Source organism: Carassius carassius, chromosome 27 (genome assembly GCF_963082965.1).
Source record: "Carassius carassius chromosome 27, fCarCar2.1, whole genome shotgun sequence".
Classification (NCBI taxonomy): Eukaryota; Metazoa; Chordata; class Actinopteri; order Cypriniformes; family Cyprinidae; genus Carassius; species Carassius carassius.
The window spans coordinates 14,678,884-14,702,397 of record NC_081781.1 but is presented as its reverse complement, the minus strand read 5'-3'; the positions used below and the strand labels follow the sequence as shown (position 1 = coordinate 14,702,397).

Genomic DNA, 23,514 nt, shown 5'->3' with positions numbered 1-23,514 from the left:
CGAATGAGGCAAGTGCACTAAAAGCCGTCTGTTCAACAGCTGTTGGTGACTGTCATACTATCATGAGTCTATCTAATTAAGTAGCTAACAGGGTTACAGTTTAAACCAAAGATGAAAGCATTGGCACTTGGGTGTCTGTGCAGTTGACTGGCTCCGCATGTCGGGGTTCATGAATGTAAAGGGACCATAAAACAATAAAACCAACTGTTCTTCCACTCACTCAGCATGCTGGGCATAAGAGTTATGGGTTTATACTAAATATACAGTACTGTTCAAAAGTTTTGTGTTGGTAGGTTTTTTTTTTTTAAGAAATTAATACGTTTTTCCAGTAAGGATGCATTAAAATGATCAAAAGTGACAGTAAATGCTGTTGTTTTGAATTTTATACTCAAAGAATCATGGGAGAGGGGTGTATCATGGTTTCCCCAAAATATTAGGTAGCACAATCATTTTCAATATTTATTTAAAAAATTTTTTTTGAGCAACAAATTAGCATATCAGAATGATTTCTGAAGGATCACCAGACACTGAAGACTGGTAATGTCTACTGAAAATTCAATTCAATATTTCACAATATTATTGTTTTGACCATATTTTTAATCAAATAAATACAGCTGTGATGAGCAAAAGAGACTTTCAGAAATGTGGACTCACAACTAGCAGCTAAAATGATAGAATTACTTGACTATACTAAACAGAGAAGAAGGCTTGTCCAGATTTATGATTTTTTTCCCTTCGTCTACTCCAGAAGAATAGTAGAAGCTGACTTTTTATTTTTTCCCAAATCCTCATCTGCTATTCTTGTCTTGTCTCTCCAAACAAGGCTTGAGCTATGGAAGCAAAAGTGTCAAAACAGAAAGAGTTGAAGAAATGTAAATATTTCCTTCTTTTTTAGCAGCCCTCAAGGAGTTGTTCGCCTCCTCCTCAAAAGGGTATAAAAACATCTGACGTTGAGCCCTGACAAGTATCAAGACTCCACTGAGGCAAATGTTCGAATGCAAAAAATAATAACATTAAAGACTGATAATAGTTAGTCGCTACCACTGAGAGCTAACGTTCACTAAGCAGAGAATTACATGTCATCATTAGTCTCAGTCATAAGGGCAGTTTTTTTGATAAAGAATCTGCGTACACAAGAAAAGTGCTCACATACAGCAGCAGATTAACAACACTTCCCCTCATACATATCGTTAGCCGTGACCATATCTGAATTTCAATCCAAAATCCTGCACGCATGTGATCAGAATGATGAATGGCACTTTGCTGTCCCAAATTTCTTTGATACAAAAGCTTGGCCCACAGATCATTCAAAAGGTTTTGCATGGCTAAGCAGATATCTTTGAATTGATTGAACTCTGCTAATGACGAATTTGGCTCACATTATCATTTCTCATTAAAAAGGTTGAAAGTGTAGCAGAATACAAAAATTAATTCTACAAGCAAAACACTCCATTCGTTTCCGCAGATCTTTTAAACCTTTTAATGCTCAAAATGTATCACTAAAACAAGGTCACTCTTACACCTGTGTTGATATCCAGCTAGGAAATTCAAAGTGTCAGATGTGCTTAACTGTCCTAATACTTGAACACCTACAGATTATGTTCACAGAGTAAAAATAAACCTTTTGGTGCAAGCTGTGGTTTTACAAGCAAGCTAAATGAACAAGAGAAATATTTTCTTCTAAAAGTGGCTTGATGAAGTTGAAATAATTGTAGTTTCTTTTTCTGGACTTTTTCATTTAAACCGCATGAGAATTGTTTGAAAGTGATCAAGTATTTATAATGGCTGCATTAAAAAATATATATATGAATGAATGTAGGAAATAAAAAATTTGAACTGATATAGGCATAATGATATTAGTGCTGTCAAACAATTAATCGCAATTAATCTCATCCAAAAAAACATTTTTGTTAACATAATATGTATATATTATGTATATATAAATACACACATATAGCATACATTTTTTGAAAATATTTACATGTATTTGCATGTATATATTTATATTCATATATTTTTACAGCACATATTTTGAAAATATTTACATGTATATATTTATATTCATATAATTTATATCATACATAAATATATCTAATATATAAATGCAACATATTTTTCTTAAATATATACATGTACTGTATGTGTGTGTATTTATACATACAAAATAAATATACACACGCATATATCATGTAGACAAAAACTTTTATTAATTATAATATTTATATTATATTATATTATATTATATTATATTATATTATATTATATTATTCAGAAACTATTTGATTTTAATGTACAAAACATTCATCTGTACAAAAACATTAACTTACATCCTGATTGGACATGTCCCAGTAAGGTCGTTCTCCGTAGGACATGACCTCCCACATGACAATCCCATAGCTCCATACATCACTAGCTGATGTGAATTTACGATACTGGATGGCTTCCATTGCTGTCCACCGAACTGGGATCTTTCCACCCTGTTTAGTGAATAACATTCACATTCAGTACACTCAGCATCAACCACAGAAGAGTTAAAACACACTGTATTGATGTTCAGTACCATTCTAGCATCACAATGCAGCACAGACAGTATCTATATTTGAACTCCTATCTGATGCACGGATTGATTTGTTTATTTTGAGAGCACCGTGGGCTTCCAAGGCAGGTAGGATGAGACAGCGGCTTAATTGACTCACCGTTGTTGTGTAGACCGCTTCGGGATCATCGTCAATCACTCTAGACAGGCCGAAGTCGGACACTTTACATACGAGATTGCTGTTGACAAGGATGTTTCGCGCCGCCAGATCACGATGGACGTAGCCCATGTCTGAGAGGTATCTCATGCCGGCCGCGATGCCGCGCAGCATTCCCACCAGCTGAATCACAGTGAACTGCCCATCATGCTTCTGTGCAAGCACAAACAGAGAAAAGTTGTCTATCCATCACCAGCGCACAACAGACACGCGCTCCATCCACCATGTGGGCCCGAGAATGAGCAGTGAAATGGTAAATCGTAGTGGGTGTAATGAACAGAACAGAAAAGATATTGTATTCACTGACCAGATTGTCTAGGGTGGTTTATACGTACCCTGAGGAATGCATCTAATGAGCCATTTTCCATGTATTCAATTACTATCATGACTGGTTTTCCTGAAAGAGCAAAGAAAAGACTCCATTAAAGTGAAGTGCGGCCAACACACACTGTACAAAAGCAGTAATGAGAAACAATTCTACAACACTAAATTCACTTTAGTCTGTCGGCCGGGCTTTTCATAAACCCTTTTGGAGTGTACACTCTCCAAAAATAATAATAAATGACCCTCAGCCACAAACAATATTATCCAAATTACAAGATCAAATCATAAAAATATGACTTCACAACTGAACTTATGGTAAGTCATAACTCTCCTGAGTTTAGAAGATTAATTGTACGCTTTAAAAGTTCAATTTCAGTCGGACTAAAATTATGATTCGTCTTGTTTAAATGTCATCTAAACACTTTAGTCTGACTGAAATCGCACCAGTCTGGTTTTTGCAAAGTCAGGCTAACAGATTTAGATGATGTCATTCATTGGACTACAACTGGCCTTGCCATTTTCGATGCATGTTTCAATATTCAATTTTGCAACCAGGCCTTAATTTCTTGACAACATTTTTGACCAAGGAATACACTTTAGCATATACAGTACTGCTGACAATGAATCACTTTAAATGTAAGGAAATATACTATTGTCTTTAAAAATGGTTCAATGTTTTGACAAGCATTTATGGTAAGCTAAAATATACTTAATGTAACTGTTATTAAAACTTGTATGTAATGTATTTAATTATATTTGTAATTAATCATTTGTTATTAAGATGAAGTTTAGTATATTTACCTTAATATCAAATAACACCACAGTGCAAATTATAACCAAGAAAAGTACTTTTTGGGCCTTGAATGTGTCAATTCCGTTGCTGTATATGAATGCTGTCAGAAAGCTCTTGGATTTTATCAAAAATATCTAATTTTTTTTTGAAGATGAACAAAAGTCTTATGTGTCTGGAACAACATGACATTGAGTAATTAATAACAAATTTAAGTAGCTTTTTGTTTTTCATTGATATTATATTATCTGCTATTTTAACACGTTATTTTAAGATGTCTTTATTATGTTACATGTACATAACCCTAAACCAAACCCTAATTCTAACCCTAACCATACAGTAAAGGTCTATGCAAACTGAATCCTATCAAAATGTTTAATATGAACGCCCTTTCATTGATATTATATTATCTGCTATTTTAACACTTTATTTTAAGATGTCCTTATTACGTTACATGTACATAACCCTAAACCAAACCCTAATCCTAACCCTAACCATACAGTAAAGGTCCATGCAAACTGAATCCTATCAAAATATTTAATATGGATGCCTAAACGTGGAAAATCGAACCTGGTCTGAATTTTTTATGATAAGTTTTGAAGGCAGTGGGTAAATGTTACTGACACAATATGAGGTTGTAATTATTTTTTAACGTGCAAAAATTCCGGATGAGAATTTCGGACTGTACGCAAAGACCTTAAGTACATGTAGGCAATTAATAACTCAGTACTTCAATGTATAATTACACTGTAACAAGAACACCTTAAAATAAAGTGTAACCAAATATTCTTTTAAAATTCGAAGTACACTAAAAGTGCACATTCAGCACAATTAAGTACACCTTTTTTCAAGAGAAAGAAGTCTTGTTGGATAAGCTAGTTCTAGCATTCAGAGCTGCCCACCTCTGGTGACGACACCCTCCAGATGGACCACATTGGGGTGATCAAACTGGCCCATTATGCTGGCCTCACACAGGAAGTCCCGCCTTTGTTTTTCAGTGTAGCCTACTTTCAGCGTTTTTATGGCAACCGACACGTCCCTCTTTCCCGGCAGTTTCAGTCGTCCGCTGCACACCTCTCCAAACTCTCCTGTGAAACACACAACCACCCGCAAGCTGAGTTCCAGAGATCCGGGCCACATTTGACACCGTTGCATGTACCTGTGCTGCTTAATACATGTCAGTCACACCAGCAGCAGGATTCAGCATTGTATGATGCTATGCATCAGTACACAGGGGAGTGCAACCAAGAGAGCAGATAACTGGATATGCTATATAGAGGACAAGCTAACACACTTAATACAGTTTGTAACTAAAAGCAATGCGGCAGCAATTCATCAATGGCGATGCATTTATGTGTATCCTGGCCTTAAGAGCAGACATATTAATTATAAACCAATCCTACAGCAGTGCTATCAATAACAAGGGGCCAGAGAGATGCACAGGCTGCTATCGAGAGTATAAATATTTGGTTGTCATTTTGATAAATGAGAAAGGTGTGTGACTAAAGCGAGGCAGCGGAAAAGACAAGGGAGACAAGAGCAAGAGAAGAGCTCACCTGCGCCGATAACCCTCTCAATCTTAATGCAAGAGGCATCCAGCTCCTTTGCGAACTGATGGACAGCCCTGTTCGGGTCCTCGTAGGTTTCAGGGTCAATGTAGGTTTTGGTGCCTGGAAATTTAACTGTAGAAGGGTAAGAGGATTACTGTTACGATTAAATATGCATGCCGCACACACGCCTAGCCTGTGATGGACATTTGCGATTACTGGAGGGTAGAGGCGTGAGGCTGTGGGCTAAACAGTACACTGTGATGGAAGATGGCATGTCAAAAGGTCTCTTTCATCAAATAATAAAACCTATGCTCTTATTTTTCCCACATATTTCATGAAAGCGCTATTACATTTTCTTGTTAACCTTCTCACAATGGAGCCGAAAGGGTATTAGCTGTACAGCATGGCAGCAGCATTCGTACCTGTCACTCATTGGATAATGGGTTTCCGAAGACTGAACTATTAGTTTGAATGTAGAGAAAGAAAATTTCACTGCATGGGAACATGAATTACAGTAATTACAAACACAAACATAAAACTATTCTTCTTCTTCTTCTTCTTCTTCTTCTTCTTCTTTTTCGGCTTCTTAGCATTAATTACTGTATATTAACAGAAATCAATGTTAAGTTTGATTATTTTTTATTATTCATTGTAAAAATTATATAACATTTATCAATGTTATTATAAATAATTTTAAATAACCCATTGATTGAATTACTTATTAATTGTAAAAACTATTATTGTTAATGGTAAAATATTAAATTATATACAATATAACACTATTAATTATTAACATATTATTTATGAATTATTCTAATAACATTCATTAATTAATTATTTATTGTAAAACTATTATTATTATTATTATTAAAACAAATATTACAATTTATGAAATATAATATTTAAAAACAACAAGTCAGCAATTATAATATTATTATTAACATTATTAATTATTATTAACATATTAATACATTTTATTATGAATTAATCAAATAATAACATTAATTAATTATTTATAATAGTAACCAATTAATTAATTGTATTAATAATTATTAGTAAATATCATTTTGATTGTTAATAAATTAACAATGGCAATAATTATTTAAATAAAATTATTAATAAAACACTAATTATATTAATATATTTTAAAGTATTACATTAGTTAGCAATATTTAACTTTCTTTTATCTAAAAACAACACTTTAGGCCCAAGTAATGTTTTCGCACAGTTTTACTATCTAATCAAGTCCTATAATTACGTTGCTACCTGTCAACTTAAGCTCAATTTAATGAGATGCAAAAACTAATAGGCTACAACACACTGAGATGAAAACGACTAAAATGGACTGTTGCTAACAACTAATTAAATTACTAATTTGCAACAAAAGCAGTGCTGAGAGAGCACTGAGAGAGAGAGCTTTTTTCCAATATCCCCAAGCTCATTCACGGTCGTGTTGGCCTACGTCATAAGAAAACGGGTGGCATTGTGCTCCAGTCATATGCAGCGACAGCTGATATTTCCCATCTTCTCGCTTGCTATGATTGCTTCGTCCATCTAGGCTGTCAGTAAATCTGATAGCATGTGTTTATCACTGTTGCCCGCACAACACGAGCAACAAATTGGGTGTACGAGTATGACGCGCACCTTATCTGCCTTTTGTCAAAGCAGCCAGCATCTTGTGCTTTTGCGTAGCCGAGTTCTCTTTATAATCAGATGTTGTCTGTAGTGTCTAGTGCTGTTTTTGGAAGGGCTGTTTGGCGGCGAGAATATGGCAGTCTGTAAGTCTTAGTGTGTGGGCAAGAACACTAGTGAAGTTGAGCTGCCCCTGTACAAGCAAGCTGTGCCACCTTGAACCTTTGTTTCCAAATCAGCAGTTTGCCTACAGCACTGATCATTAGCAGAGCAAGTCTAGGGAGGCCGTCGCCAGCGCTATCTCTTCAGGGGCTTCATTAGGGACTGCTGAGAGAAAACATCTTACTGGCCGAGAGGCCTGGGTGCAGGGGTTCACAATCCAGAAAAGTCAAGCACCTAGAGGAACATTGTAACACTGACAGCTCTGAAAGCTCTCTTTAGATGAAGATCTGGAGTTGAGGGTATGTTTCTGTAGGGTTATGGCCTAGCTTTACACCATAGGCGATTGACATTAGGGTTGTGATGGTGAGGAAATTTTCCCACCAGTTAATCGACATGTAACAACACTGGTAATACCAGTATTACTGCGGGGGACTTGTGCGTTCCCTATTTTCCTTGCTTTCCTTTGCTTTTAAATAGCTTGTAAAAGCAGCGTGTGCATTTTACTTTCACTTTCAAATAGCGGCAATTCTGTGTAAAGCAATTGTTCGTTTTTAGTTCATTTGAATTTCCCTCTTTTCTTTGCTTTCCTTCGTCTTTAAATAGCTTAAAAGCGACATAATAGCGGCAGTTCAGCATCAGTTGCTTGAATGCAACAACAAAATACAACGTCAAATTCACTTTAGCCTATATAAAGCATAGCACTTTTATTAACAAAACTAAAATAAAAATACACCATGCTATAGGGCAGGCTATGCCTAATATAAAATAATAAATAACTTAAAGTTTAAATAGGCATACAAAACTCGAAATAGACTAAGTAAACATAAATAATATATAACAAAATAAATAAAAAACGTAGAATGTTTATTAGCAAAATTAATAAGAAAGCTTGGAGACACCTTGATGTCAAATAAAATAAATAAATGACACAAAGTTTAGATAAAGTAAAAATCAGCAAACAATGTAGAACCAATTAAATAAGAAACAAATGTTTAAAAAAACTTCAGATAAATGACAATATTGCCAAACAGGCGATTTTGCATTTCGTTTCTAAACTAAATAGTCTGCCATCGTCTTGTCTGTCTCACCTTACTTTTCTTGTCAGTCAGCTCGACTCACTCTCCTCACTGGATAAATGAAATCTGATTTGTGATTTGATTGTTGTTGGGCATGCTAGATTGAGCAGCCGCGTTCAGTTTTTAATTGTGCCGCGGTGGGCAAGTAGAGAGGTCAGACAGGATTGGGGAAGGACCACAAGACAGTGCTCAACGGCAACAGCGCTATATGTCGGTGCACTGTCCATGAGGCTATTGGCAAAAAAGTACATATACTACTTAAGTGGAGATTCACAGCTGGAAAGATTGGCTTTTAATAAAACTTTAGCTGTCAATGCAGGAGAAACATGAAAACATTTGTGAAATCGAAGGTACGTGACTAGAGAAAATAGAGATAAAGGGCTGTGGTATTTGGCGTTTATCCAATGGTCTGTGGGTGGAGGTATAAAAAAGTTTGAAATGTGAAAGTTGGCTCTGTAGTAGTTTCAAGAAAACCCCCCGAAGTGGTCAAAAGTCAGCAGAAATTGTCAGCCAAAGTCTGCTAGATTTAAAATCTTATATAAAAATTGAATACTTGGAATTTGTGCACTGCATTTATCCCATCCACAGCAGTGAGTAGTGAACAAACATGCACGCAGGCACACACCCGGAGCAGTGGGGTTCTGTGCCTTGCTCAAGGGTCTCACCTAAGTTGTGGTATTGAGGGGTGGAGAGAGCGCTGGATATTTACTCCCCCCACCTACAATCCCTGTCGGACCTGAGACTCAAACCCACAACCTTCAGGTTACAAGTCAGACTCTCTATCCATTAGGCCACGACTTCCCCCAAAACATTACCGACCATAACATGAAAATAATTATCGACCAGAATGTTGATTTCGGTACATCCCTACACTTTATTGTTAGCTGAAAGCATTAAACTAAAAAGCAAATGTTATATGTTGAGATATTTCATCAAAACTGGAGCTTATGAGAGTCTACAGCTGTAATGGTTGACCAGAACATGATCAATGATGTACAGCATGGCTCAGTCCTGCTCTTTCCCTCCTGGAGAATTTAGTTCCCGTGCTGCTTTAACACACCTGCCTGTAATTTTCAAGTGGGAACCCAAAGACCTTGATTAGCTATTTCAGGTGTTTGATTAGAGTTGGAACCAAACTCTGCAGGACGGTTCTCCAGGAGCGCGGCTGAGCACCACTGATGAGCGTGTGTATAATGAGCTGATGAAAGCTGGCACTCACATTGAAAGTAGAGCTCCTCGTCCCCTTCCTGATCGGCCTTACTGTAGCCGCAGTGTCTACACAGGGAACAAAAAGAAACTAATTAAAGGCCTGCAGTGACCAGGCATATGATTTCAAACATAACAGGGCTATTGAGGGCAATACAGCTTGACTCAACCTGAAGAAATTGTGAAATCGGAAATGTTAATCAGTATGTTTTTCTTGACACGGAATAGAAATGCCATGAATTCCTGTTCCGTTCTGTTCCAAGCTATGAGCTCTGAGATAAATTAATCAATTATATGATTTGTGTGTGTGTGTGTGTGTGTGTTTGTGCTGGCAAGTTGTCTTTCACAATGAATAGGTTTAGGAAAAATAAACATTGAGAATAAGTAAATGATCTGCAATCTGGAATTTCTGGAAATTATCTTGCCAGCTGATTACGGGAAATAACTCCATAATGAATTTAACTGATATGGAATACCAAAGCATTCAGAGCATTCAGTGCTAATGGACATGCAGGGGAGGAATACGTGTTTGTGAAGGATTCATGGGAATTAGTTTACTCCAGTAATATGACAAACATTATGAGTGAAATTTCAGATGGAAAAACACTGGCGTTGTTGGTTCAACCATGACAAACAGGTAAAAAAGGTAAGACTGGGAAGGATGGATTTGCAGTTGTGAATCCCATTCTGGGTGTATGCTAGCAGCATGAGCTTGTGAGGGGGAAATGCAACAGAGGTCACATTCCCACAGTGTACGACATGATGGTGGGTGGGTGTGATCACACGCAAGTGGGCAAGGGTGTGAACTCCACAGCTATGGTGGCCTTTGAGGGACAGAAAGCAAACTGAGAGAGCGTACGAGACTCACAGTAGCGGAGAGTCAATGGGGGCCGCGAGAGCGTACCTTCTCCCTATGATGAAACCAAACACCATAAAGACCAGGATGATGGTACCGGCTACCGCCACCACCGCAATGATGATGACTGGATTCTGCTCACTTGATATGACTGTAGCTGCAATTAAAATACAAATAAACAACACAAGATGTCAATTGTAATCCTGTAAGTTTGTTTATAAAATATAGGAGTTCACAATATATTGTTAGCATGTTGTTAGCCAATATTCAAGTTTTTTTTTTTCTTTTATGTATAGTTTTGTTTTAATATTAAATTCTCATTTCCCCTTTTTTAGATTTAAGTTACCTTTTTCTGTCATCTAACAAAGTTAATTTTTAAAAACACTGGTCATTTAAAAATACTACAGAATGTAATTTTGTATATATTTTAGAAAGACAGGTAGATAGAAAAAGATTTAAAAAAAAAAAACTTATTCACTCAAGTGTTGTTTTAGTTCAATTATTCATCCATTTTAATTTAGTTAAATCATAGCAAAAATTTTATTAAAACCATAGAACAAATTCATAATTTTTTTTCTGAACAAATTAGTATAACGTGACCACGGTTTACCAAAACTGAATAATATATTGTAACAATTCATTAATAAGTAATAGGAACTAATTTTTCACAATTTCTGCTTTTCTCCATGTCATGTAACTATTTTGTTACAAAAGATTTCTATTTCAAATAAAAGCTGTCATTTTCTTTCTGTTCAAAGAAAAAAAAAAAACACTGTTACATTGAAAGATGTTCCTTGAGCACCAAATTAGTAATTTCTGAAGAATCATGTGACACTATGATTGGTGATGTGATGAATGATTAGTGATGACTACAACCAATTCAGCTTTACCATGACAGGAAAACAATCACATTTTAAAATTACATATTAATAGAAAAAAAGCTATTTTAAATTGTGACAATGTTTTATAATATTACTGCTTTTATTCTATTTTTGATCAGATTAATGGATAACGTCATGTGTAGGACTCTTGTGGTTTTTAGTGTTTCATTTCAAATTTATTTACATAATAATAATGACTTTTAATCAGCCACTTACTGATCTGCTACTGGAATCATTCAGAATTGTAATATTTGTGTATTCCTAATTGTGTATTCCTAAAAACTATTTGGCAATAGGAGCAAGCAGAATAGCCTAAAGCAGAGCTTCATTGAAAAAGCATGGGACGGTTGTAACCCCTTTTCGTCCTCTCTCTGCTGCGGGGAGGGGCTGGCTCTATTTTTGTGTCTCGCTGAGTGCACGGTTCTACTGTTTCTGAAAGTGGGCTTAATAGTCCCAGATGGTAATACAGTGGCCTGCATTTGAAACAATGACACATTCAGGTTGGATTGTTTCTCGTTAGGTTTGTTTCTCTGAATCGAAAATACTGCGCTCATTGACGAACTGCAGAGGGAACCGAAACTGAACATCTTATCGAAAATACACAATGTCTTAGAAACAGTCTGGGTCAGAGATTTTATCAGGAAGAAACTGGACCTTACCTTTAAGTGTAATTGGATAGATCCTAATACAAAACCTTGCTAATTTAGCGTTCGACTAGCATACTTATTAACAAAGAAACTGATTAAAAATAGCTTAAAATGGCCGTTTCACATACTCTTTTGCTCACCAGATCCAGTGGATTCTTCCTTGGTGGTGACCTCTACTCTGGGACCGAAAGTGCCGTATCCCGCGGCGGTGAATGCTCGGATCTGAAAGATGTACGCTGTGCTTGGCTTCAGATTATTGACTGTGGCTGAAGTAGACTTTGACTTCACGGTGGAGTAAATGCGATCCTTCTGGTCCTTTAGGTTCAAAAGAAGAAAACAAAATAACAATCTTGTCACAGGGTATCAAAAGCACAAATTGTACAAATTCTTTACAGAGAGGGGTGGTTACGCTGAAGTGTTTGGCAGCAAATAGTGGAGCATTTGGCCTTTTTCACACGCAAAGAGTTCAAGCAGAGGCAATATCAAAGTATTTCATCCGTAACCTGGGTAACCAGAAGCGAGCTGTTTGCTAGGAGCTGGTGCTTCATTTACAATTGGAATGTCAAAGAGAGCTTGAGGAAACACAAACACATGCACACCCACACAGAGTATACGGCTGATCCCAATTTGCATGCTATCCATCCTATATAGAAGGCGAGGTTAAGATTAGTGTGTCACAATGGTGTGCAAAAGATGTCTGAAGATGTCTGTTCTATTTTGAGTAGAATTTTTTCACCATGCTTTTTTTGGTTAATATTGCCCACACCCACCTGGACACAAAGGCAGAAGTTTGTACTGGTCTACTAAAACATTTTCTTTTCTTTTTTTTTTTGTTTTGTTTAAAACTAATTCATTTATAATAAATTTTGTTATTTTCAGATAATGTTTGAAATGTGTTAAGATAAAAAAATATAAATATAAATAACTACAATAAAAAAATGAATAAGCTAATTTCAGATAATATTAATAGTGTGAAATAAATTGTATAGGAGGAATTGTGAGATGCAAATTGGCAGTTATCGAAAAATAACGTTGCAATTAATTTAATAATTAATTTATTATACAAATGTGATAAAGAGACAATTACAAGACTGAGATATCACATAGAGATATTGTGATCACATAACATTTTATAAAATTCTGAGAAAGAAATGATCAATAAAATTACATGAAGTACAGTATCAATTTTGAGATATAAACTCTTTATGTGAAGAAAGTCACTAATGTCAAAAGTTTAGGGTCAGTAAGACTTTTTTAAATAAATGAATACTTTTATAAAAGAAGGAAAAATTACATCTGGTCAAAAGTAACAGTAAAGACACGAAATATTTCTGTTTAAAAAAATGCTGCTCTTTTGAACTTTCTATAAAAAAAGAGAGACAAAAAAAAACAGTGTCCTCAAAAACTGTTTTCAACACTGATAATAATAATAATAATCATCATCATCATCATAATAATAATAATAATAATAATAATAATGTTTCTTGAACACCAAATCAGTATATCTAAGTGATTTCTGAAGGACATTTTCATGTGACACTGAAGACTGGATTAATAGCTGCTAAAAATTTAGCTTTACCATCACAAAAATAAACTGAATTTGAAAATATATTACCATCTGATATTTCATAATAGTATTTATTGTATTTTTAATCAAATAAATGCAGACTTGGTGAACACAACATATTTCAAGTTAGAGGTAGAGAAGAAGAAAAAACTGGATGGAAACGGGCCTTCCTCCATACTGTACATGCAAACCCGCATCCCCTGTGTGAACAGACCATGTGCACCAATGATGCACCACAGCATTTTCCCACTGATCTGCAAATTATCTCTCATGGACTACAGAAGAGAAAAAAGAGAAAAAACAACTCTTAACTGGAATGCCACGGGCTGTTAGGACTGAAGTCAAGCTTGCTTCTAATTTTCAAACAGGACGGACTACAGCCAGAGAGCGCTGCTTCTGCTTTCACACTGCCTAAGAGACCGGAACCCAACAGCCCAGCTCCTTTCTGCTCATGCCTGACTAGCTGACTCACGAGTTTAGTTTAGTTAGACCCTACGAAGCTGTGCTTTATAATGGATGTGGGGGGAGGAGGGGTAATACTGAACAGGAGAGTGAGCTAAGGTGAAAGAAAATAAATGTTTATGTGTTTGTGCTCATGTTTTTTGGGAGTACGATTCTGATTAATGTTTTAGTGACAGTGTGTGCATGCCTGCAAGGGATTGTTTTGGGGTGGTTTTTCAATGAACAGATGCTCAGGTAAAAATACCAGATGCATGTGTGCTACTCTGGTGTGTGTGTGTGTGTTTCTAAAGTGGTCTTAGACATTTACGAGTGTTGCTGTGGTAAACTGAGACAGACCTGTGTATGTTTGTGTGGGATTGGTGAAGGACCTCAGTCTAATTAAAACCTTATGAGTGTCTCATTCATTATAGCAATTAGAGGGGAAGGATCCACTCAGACCGGAGCATTTGACTGCAAGCTTTGTGCATATAGAATGCAAATCATATATATATATACAGTATATATACATTAGGGGTGTAACGGTTCGCAAAAATCACGGTTCGGTACGTACCTCGGTTTTAAAGTCACGATTCGGTTCATTTTCGGTACAGTAAGGGAAAGAAATGCAAACATTAAACTGCAGGTTGTTCATTACTATAAACTTTTTTTAACAATTTGTTTACACTTTTTTAAAAATACTTTTTAATAAAATATATAAAAAATAAATAAAGAATAAGAAATAAAATACTGCTGCAAAATTCTCCACTAAATAAAATACTCTCAGTCTCAAACCAATATCATATAATAAAATAATGAAAAATATAAATAAATAACTATGATTACAGTGCAGCATTACCAATCCCAGCTTGTAGGCCTGCTCATATTTAAAAAAATATAAATTTAACTTTTCCAAAGTGTAAAGTTGCAGCATCAACAGTTTCAGTTTTTAGACCTGCTCAGATTTCGTTATTGCGTTGGAAGGATCGGAATTAAGAGCAAAGGTCTGTTTAAATGCCGACGGGAGCTGCGTTTGAATTACAATCGTTTTTTTCCTAGTTGTAGTGATGTTCACACTCGCATGATAGCTTTTGAAAACCTTAGGCCGGTGACACACTGGCATATTGCACCTGTCAAACATAGTCTATTTTGTCGTCAATACTGTTGACGGTGTCCTTTATCAGTAGGCTTTATATTTATGCTCAACATGAAGTATAGATATTGTTGTCGTGAAGACAAGATCCTGGTCTGTCGGCAGTCTCCCTCTATGTCACCTACAGTAACAGCAGTGCGCCAGCGTCAGGCACGATTCTGGTGTGTAAAGACACAGAAAGCGCGAAGCAGCCGTCACGCAACTAACACGCAGCAGAAAAGCCACGCTCACGCCACGCAGCCAGTGTGTCACCCATAGACAGTAAAAGAAAAAGGTGTCACCGGCCTTAGAATCATCTGCAGGGCGGGATTTGTGCTGAAAGTGGAGACTTCCGCCACTTAATATGTTCATTTGGAAACACGAAAATGTACCTATGTTCCATGTACAAAATATTGCATTCGGTCATTCGGAACACACGTGCACCGTACCGAAAGCCCTGTACCGAAACGGTCCGGTACGGATACACGTACCGTTACACCCCTAATATATATATATATATATACAGGATAGGACAGTTTGCATGGGAATTGGGATGCTGATAGACAGGTTATTTTACATTTTGTGAAACACACAGACATATATTCATTAATATCTTATGTTCTGGAGCAGGTGGTGTGTACTCACTTTCTCGTAGTACTTGATCTCGTATTCGGTGATGACGCCATTGGGCTGCTCTGGTTCCTGCCAGGAGAGCTGAACGCTGTGCTGCTGAACTCGCTCCTTTATCACCTCACTCACTTGAGATGGGGCTGAAAGAATGAAAACAGGAAAGATACTGACTTTTAGTAATTCTCTACACATTTTCAACTAGTACAATTAAAAACAAAATAATATCTAAAATGACAAAATTGATTTATATATATTTAAAATGCATTTATTTCATACTAAGTATAGTTCAAATATTTACTGATATATCGCTCAAAACTTATACAGTATACATTTTTTTTTACAAACTTTATTTGGAGTACTATTTCTTAATATTAAGCCTAAAATGGGTTTTAATGCCCATTTTAATGATGATAGTATGATCTCTGAATAATAGCAATCTATAAATGCAAGATTTTTAAAGTGTACCTAAAGTATGCTTGCAGACTTCCACTTTAGCACAATTAAATATTCAGTTGGTTGGTTGGACTTCATCACTACTTCTGCACAATTAAAATGCATTAAGTACAAAATTAGTTGTTCTAGTTTAACAGACTTAAATTATACAAGTTTAGTATATTTATATTACAATTGCAGATTATTTTATTCAGCACATAAATATTTAAATGTATTTGTAGTATACTTAACATGAAATCAATGTATTTCAAATATATTTTAGTATATTTAGTATATTTTTCACTAGGGGATGCATTTTTTTTTTCATTGATTTCTACAAAGCTTAAGGCAATAGTTCACCCCAAAATGAAAATATTGTCATCTTTTACTCACCATTATGTCATTACAAGCCTGTACAAGATTCTTTTTGCATGTTGAACACAAACAAAGATATTTTACAAAATGTTGAAGAATCAAACAGTTGTTGACTTACATAATAGGGAAAGAAAGATGTGGGCCAACAACTGTTTGATTACCAGCATTCTTGAAAATATCTTCTTTTGTATTCAACACATGAAAGAAACTCATACAGGTTTGGAACAACATGAGGGTGAGTAAATAATGACAAACTTTTCATTTTTGAGTGATATCTCTTTAATGTTAAATATTTTTATTGATTCAAATTTAATACTTACAATATAAAACTACATTAATGTAAACTTTAAAAATGTTAAATTGCAGGAAGCCAAGTAATTACCTATATTAAAGATAATGCGTTAAACACTTGTTAACAAAAACATATAAATAACGGAACAATATAACTTATAGTATTAGATGGTGTTTAGATAAAAGAATCTAAAACAAATCAATCTCATACTGAGCGAACAGCATGTTAATATATTCATATATGCATAAACAAAAACTATTCCCTTGCTTTAATGCAAATTCAGTACCTGGCTTGCACAAAGACAAAATCTTGTGTCACTACTGCTCCTGCTGATGAATATTCACTTGGTGGCTGCTAAATGTTTACACCTCATAATGGAAATTTCAATTACTGAGCAAACAGCACAAGACAGCCTTATCCCAGTCAGAGTAAAACTGCAACGTCTGGCTTATGAATGTCAATTAAGTCAAATTAATTCTGCCGACACATGCGGAAGCGTATTTTAGAGAAATGTACCCTAACCCCAACGCTGACTTTCCCAGCACCTCATTTATTCCCTCCCTTTAGCACCACTTCCCAATCCATGTGTGCCTCCTATAGTTTCTTCTCCAGTGTGCCATAATTGTCTTTAAATTACAAAGTTATTGCACACTTTGTACGTAGACTCGGTATACTATTTCCAAATGCTGTGTGAATTTAAAATGAGGGGCTTGTGGGTAACCCAAATTAAATTCCTTGTTTTTAATAACTTCAGAAATAAGATCCGTTCGAAGGTAACCTTCGGATAAGGACGTTCTGGAAGAAGTCCATGGAAATGTAGCATTCATGCATACGCCATTAATGAGTGTCCATTCTCAACGGACGTCTGTTAAAGTAAGAAAAGACTTTCCTTAAGTAGAAGGAGAAAAAAAAGAGAATTAGGCTTCGGGAGGAATTTAACTCAGGAGAGAGTGAGAGAAGCAGTGATCCATTGAGGGCAAAGTTTCAAGGTCATAACCTCATTTGACCCGGGATTTTGTTTTGCGCTGATCTCATGGCAATGAGTGATTCAGGGTTAAAACCTCATTACAGGACCACGGATGGCAGCACAGATCCAAAACCGCAACAGTCAGACTGTGTTTTGCCATATCTAGTGTAATCCAACTAAAACAATCTAATTTCCCATCCAGATCTGAAGGTCGGCCAGACCGAACGCACACCATACTGTGCCGGCCTACATGCTCATTTGTAACAGCAGCCAAAATCCCCACTCTCCTTACGAGGCTGTTCAATCCAAACCACAGTAATCATACTGATGCATTTAGGGATGTTACATACTCAAAGTGTTTTAAACTCCCTCAGTTGGAAACTGTGCAGATGAAGAGACTGGCTTTTTTGAACAGGACTGATTTTCTACTTTTAGCAATAGTCAAACCAGTCTGAGTGTCTCAGAATCTGTGTTTGTTTTTCCTTTCTGTCCACATTCATTGTATTCAGAGAGTGTCAATTACCTATGAGGAGTGGGGCGATGCAGGAAGGACATAGCAATTTAAAGAGCACACTTGTACGGCACTAAACCAGTTGTATTGGAGTAATTGGATCTTTTGGCCCTTTCAAACTGACTGCTTCTTCTGTACTAGTGGGTATGAGGTGCTTGACTGTCTCTTGGAGTAAACCCCTCGCTCCTTTTAACCTGATCTGGGAAATAAAAGTTGTGACTGTTTCTCTGGAGTTACTTTTCCCACATGAAGTGTTTTCTTGTTATTCTTCTTGTATATCTATTTCCATATCCAGCACACCCTCTGACTTCTGAATCTACTTACAATATACAAACACACGTACACTGCTTTTGGGGTCTCAGAGGAACATTTCCATTGACGATTCAATCTGTTAGTCACTTGTGTTTACTTGTAAAAGCACTCAACTTTGGCCCTGAGGTAAAAGACGTCGGTTAGTTTTGACAAACCATGTTGGCCACCAGTTAACCACAAAGTCAAATAATAGTAAGTGTAGCTTCAAATAGTAAAAAATGTACATGGGCAGATGTATTTTTAGAGAAACAAGATGAGAAATAAGTTCTTGAAAAACCCTGTGAAATTCAAATAGGACTTTTGAGACTTTATAGGCCATCTATAAGCTAGTGTATGAAGGCGAACTGATAATCTACCCAATATTTATTATATCTAAGTTATGGCTGATAATTGTGTCTAAATAAATCAAATAAATATTTATTTATATATACAAAAAGTGAATTTAGTTCTTCAATGCACAAAAACACATTTGATATGCTTTAAGATAAAGATATATTTATGTAGCCCATAACTTTCAATACATATCTCTTTTTTTTTTTTATAATTTAAGAAAAAGTCCAAACTTTCATCATAAAAAGAAGCCTCCGATTCCAGCAATGTGGGACCGGCTGCCATCCCCTCTCTCCGCTGAGAACCAGTCGGGTAATTGAGAATCGAGCGTAGTGACAGCCCTCATATCGACTCGAATCTTTGAGCTGGAAGAGAGACCCTGAGTTCAGTGTTAATATGGAGGAAATGTGTCCCTCTCCATGGCACCTTCCCTGTGGTATGTTTAACCACTGCCCTATAACAACCATTAATGACATGCTTACCTCAGAGCGAGTCAACCCACTCCCACTATTATCGCACGAAAGGGGCCTAACACAGCAGAAAATCATATAATTGTTCTGTCTGTCCTGAAGGGGCTGTGTGCGGGGGGGCACGTTTTGTGTGCAGTGGTTGGGTGACATAAAAGCAGATATAAGTGACCTTCTCGAGCCTCCTAATGCATAAGTTAATTCAAGCAGAAGCAAGCGTCTATCATGTTCTGCATTAGAATACATTAGGGATACATTATGCATAGATGTTTTTATATACTCTCAGCTCCTTTCTCTCTTCCCTCTGTTGGCTGGCTGTGGCGTTTCTAGAGTATCTGAAAGCACTAGAATGGCATTATATATTAGAAATCATTTTCTCTCTCTGCTTTGCTTGCGCAGTATTAACTTTGAAGTATTTTAATTATCCAGCCATTAAAGTCAAGGCTGACACTCTCATGTCCCCGGTTTCTTTTCATCCACCTCAAAACTATCAAATAACTTTGAGCGCTTATCAAGAGACGCCGAGTGAAATGGTGCCACAAACACGTTCTAAAGCGCTGCATTGCAGTTCCTGTTCTTTGACAGAAGCCTGAGATGGAAGAATGGAGGTTTCGCTTAAGCCAAGGGCATAGGAACGATCTGAGAAGCACATTATAAACCTTATCAGCCTGGCTCATGAATATTAATTAGTATTATTAATGTAACGTTCGCCCAGTGGTTCTAACTGGTTTGCTGTAAAGCAGGTGGGAGCTGAGTTTGTTTGATCGATTGATGATGCTATCACTCAGCAGAGGCATCTGCTAGGCTGTAAGCAGACTAAATTATTAGTGCATAAAATCTGTTAGGATGAGGGTATATTATCGATAATCAATATTCGATACTACTTTAAGTTTGGGTTTAACCCTCTGGAGTCTAAGGGTATTTTTGGGGCCTGGAGAAGTTTTGTCATGCCTTGACATTTGTGCTTTTTTCAGTTTCTTATAAATATCTAAATGGGTAAAGACTAATCTCACTGTAATCAGCACAAACTGGGCTGTAATAATATGTGAAATGCATGTATGTACATGATTGTGTTTTTGAGAAAAAAAATATTATGCGTGGTTAGTGAAAAACTAAAAATGTTAAAACGCTTGAATAAGGCAAAAAAACACATAAAGAACAATGGTTCCCGGGATTTTTGAGAACTGGAGCTTGTAGCCTAGAATTTTTCTTTCTAAATGATGTGAAAATCATCTTGTTTACTCACTCACAGAAAACAATATATTGTTATCTTTATTTTATAAGTGCACAAACTTTTGTTGTTATTATGTCTGTATCCAAAAAAAAGTAGACCCTTTACAGATTCGATTGATGTATTGCTCTTATCTGTACGATTAAAACTTAAAGTGTAATTTAAGTTCTTTTCGGGGTTATCAGGAGAAAATGACTCAAAACGCGTATATGCGTTAATCGACTCCAAAGGGTTAAATTAAATTAAACACAATTTAACAGAAGCTGATTCAAAGTGCTGTACAATTTTAGATAAACACTTTTAGTAAAAGTCTGTTTTGAAAGTAAGTTAATTAAAGGTAAAAAAAAAATATATATATATATATATATATATATATGAAATATCTTAGAAATCTTGTAAACAAAAAATATATTATATTATAAAATATATTATATTATATTATATTATATTATATTATATTATATTATATTATATTATATTATATTATATTATATTATATTATATTATATTATATTATATTATATTATACTATATTATAGACCACAAAACCAGTTATAAAGTTACATTTTCTGACTATTTGAAAATCTGGAATCTGAGTGTACAACAATATATATATATATATATATATATATATATATAGAGAGAGAGAGAGAGAGAGAGAGAGAGATAGATAGATAGATAGATAGATAGATAGATAGATAGATAGATAGACAGATAGATAGATAGATAGATAGAGAGAGAGAGAGAGAGAGAGAGAGAGAGAGCTTTAAAGCTGTCCAAATTAAGTTGTTAGCAATGCATATTACTAATCAAAAATGGCTGTAATCTGTAATTTTATGTGGCCAGCTACATTTCCTTCAGTAAAAGCAAATAACCTAAGCAAAATTATCAATTTATAGCAATGTGGCTATAAATGAGGAGCAGTTTGACGCATGACTAAAGAAATGCTGCAGACATGCCGGGTTGGGGGTTAGACAGGTGGGTGGGACGTCCTCTCTACCGATTCCTGTCATTAGTTGGATATTTTTTATATTTACGGTCATCTCTTGGCTGGAGCATTAGGCTTTAATAGGTCTGGGCCTCCTGCAGATGGCTACACCAGAGCCCTATGAAAACACTAAGATTGGCGACAGAGCTCTCGTCGGACAGACACTAACGAGGGCTGACGTAATCAACATTACTTAGCTTGACATTTTGACTCTGAGCCGGAAAAGAAAAAGGTCCACGAAAGAGACGGAGCAGTATAAAAAAAAAAACCTCAAGGAGAGGCTGAACCAGTGTGTGAGAGTGTGTAAATGAATATGTGAACGAAGACAGAGAGCGTGGGTGTTAGATCTGCCTCATTATTGCCCCTGGCTACCAAAAAGTGTGTGTATGTGGGTGTGGGTGTGTGTGTGTTTGTGTGTAAAGGAGAATGTCCTCTTGTTCCTCCTGTCTGCCACTGCTTCACAAGGCCATGAAAATGGTCCATGTGTGTGTGCTTATTTAGACTAACCTGCATAATGAGTCTCAGACATGAGATTGTGTGTGTGTGCAATTTATATCAGTGGCTCTCAACTGGTGCATCATGACCCAAAATTGATGACAAAATTAATAATATTAAATATAAAAACGTATGTTTATTATATAATAAATAAATAATACATAATATACATAATATTACTTGATTTTTAAGGACGATTTTGTTAAATTCTGTGAAGTCCAATGTAAAATCTGGGCCCTGATGTAAAACCAGTTGAAAAGCATTGATGTATATCATAATTTGCTCGTGGATGTATGCACTGGGACTGTACGTGAAGGTTATTTACTCTCTCTCTCTGTAGATAGCGCATATACATTTTTTGAGTACAAACATTAGAAAGACTGAGTGAGAAAGAGAAAGGGAGGACAAAACCGTGATAAATGGAGAGACAGAAGCCAGAAAGGGAAAGAAAGCAAGAATAGGAGAATTCACTCAGTCAGTAGAGGCTCAGTGATTCAGAAAATAAAGTAGGGAGAAGATGATGGCCCGCCGTTTTGATGAATGTTGAGGGAAGCGGCAGAATTGCCGTGACAAGGTTTTCTCTTTTGCTGTCTTACGCTGTCTCTCCCTTTCTCGCTTGCTGTCCGTCCCTCGACCCCCAGCCCCGGCGTCCTCCCGCTGCACACTACCAAACAGAAATGTGCTTTCCCAACCACCGTTACCAAGAGCTTTGTCACTTTCAGTTAGAGTGAGGCCAGGGGGACGCTCCGATTTGGCGCTCCACACAGGAACCGCTCAAGCTGCTAAGTAACGCTTTCATTTCTCTCAGGGATCAAAGCCCAAGCTTTTCGGCAAACCGTGAGATGCTTTAGAAGTGAAAAGGCCACTGAAACTCACATTTACAGCTGAATCTGAAAGTATAAAGTACAGTTTTGGGTCTAGTCATGTCTAGTTTGCTTGGGTGTTTTCTTTAAATGATGTAAATGTAAGCAAACGAAACATTTTCGTCTCACAACCAGTAATATTTGCTGAAATATTTGAAAAGCTGAAAGCTTTTTCCCACTTCTCCCTCCTCACTTTTAGTTCTTCTCGAATACTAATGGCAAGAATTCCTTATGAGAGTCCCTTATGATACATCCTCTGCTTTAGAGGGGTGTTTTTGCTATTAGGATAGCTGGATCTCAGGAGTTTGAACTCTCCTATAGGGCTGTAGAGAGAAGTGGAATCCAGTTCAAAAGCTGCTACTGTACCCAGGCAGAAAGACTGTCCATTCTCAAGTCTGATTTGGCAGAGCCGATTGATAAAAATGACTTATGAATGAATTAAAATCACTTATAGCTGAGGACAAGCTATCAAGCATACAAATGACAGAATCACAGTGTAAAAAATAAAGTCTGTCCAGGATGAAAACAAAAGAACACACACACACACACAAAGAAGCTAAATAAATAAAAAGTAAACAATAAATTCAAAATAAATTGACTAGTCTAG

The 23,514-nt window shown here is 36.2% G+C and overlaps 1 protein-coding gene across 8 annotated transcripts in view; it reads right to left on the bottom strand.

Annotated features, from left to right (window-relative positions):
- The window catches only part of epha7 (eph receptor A7), an 82,617-nt gene that overhangs the window by 4,649 nt on the left and 54,454 nt on the right, over positions 1-23,514 (bottom strand). The window contains exons 6-14 of one of the 8 annotated variants that reach the window (XM_059512892.1): positions 15,660-15,784; positions 12,006-12,192; positions 10,362-10,506; positions 9,507-9,562; positions 5,424-5,549; positions 4,770-4,955; positions 3,089-3,150; positions 2,697-2,906; positions 2,328-2,477 (exon numbers count right to left, since the gene is read on the bottom strand). In XM_059512892.1, coding sequence (XP_059368875.1) covers positions 2,328-2,477; positions 2,697-2,906; positions 3,089-3,150; positions 4,770-4,955; positions 5,424-5,549; positions 9,507-9,562; positions 10,362-10,506; positions 12,006-12,192; positions 15,660-15,784 — 1,247 coding nt within the window. Of the gene's footprint in view, positions 1-2,327; positions 2,478-2,696; positions 2,907-3,088; positions 3,151-4,769; positions 4,956-5,423; positions 5,550-9,506; positions 9,563-10,361; positions 10,507-12,005; positions 12,193-15,659; positions 15,811-23,514 lie in introns of those variants that run through there. The other 7 variants (XM_059512894.1, XM_059512895.1, XM_059512897.1 and 4 more) reach the window with 7 other exon arrangements.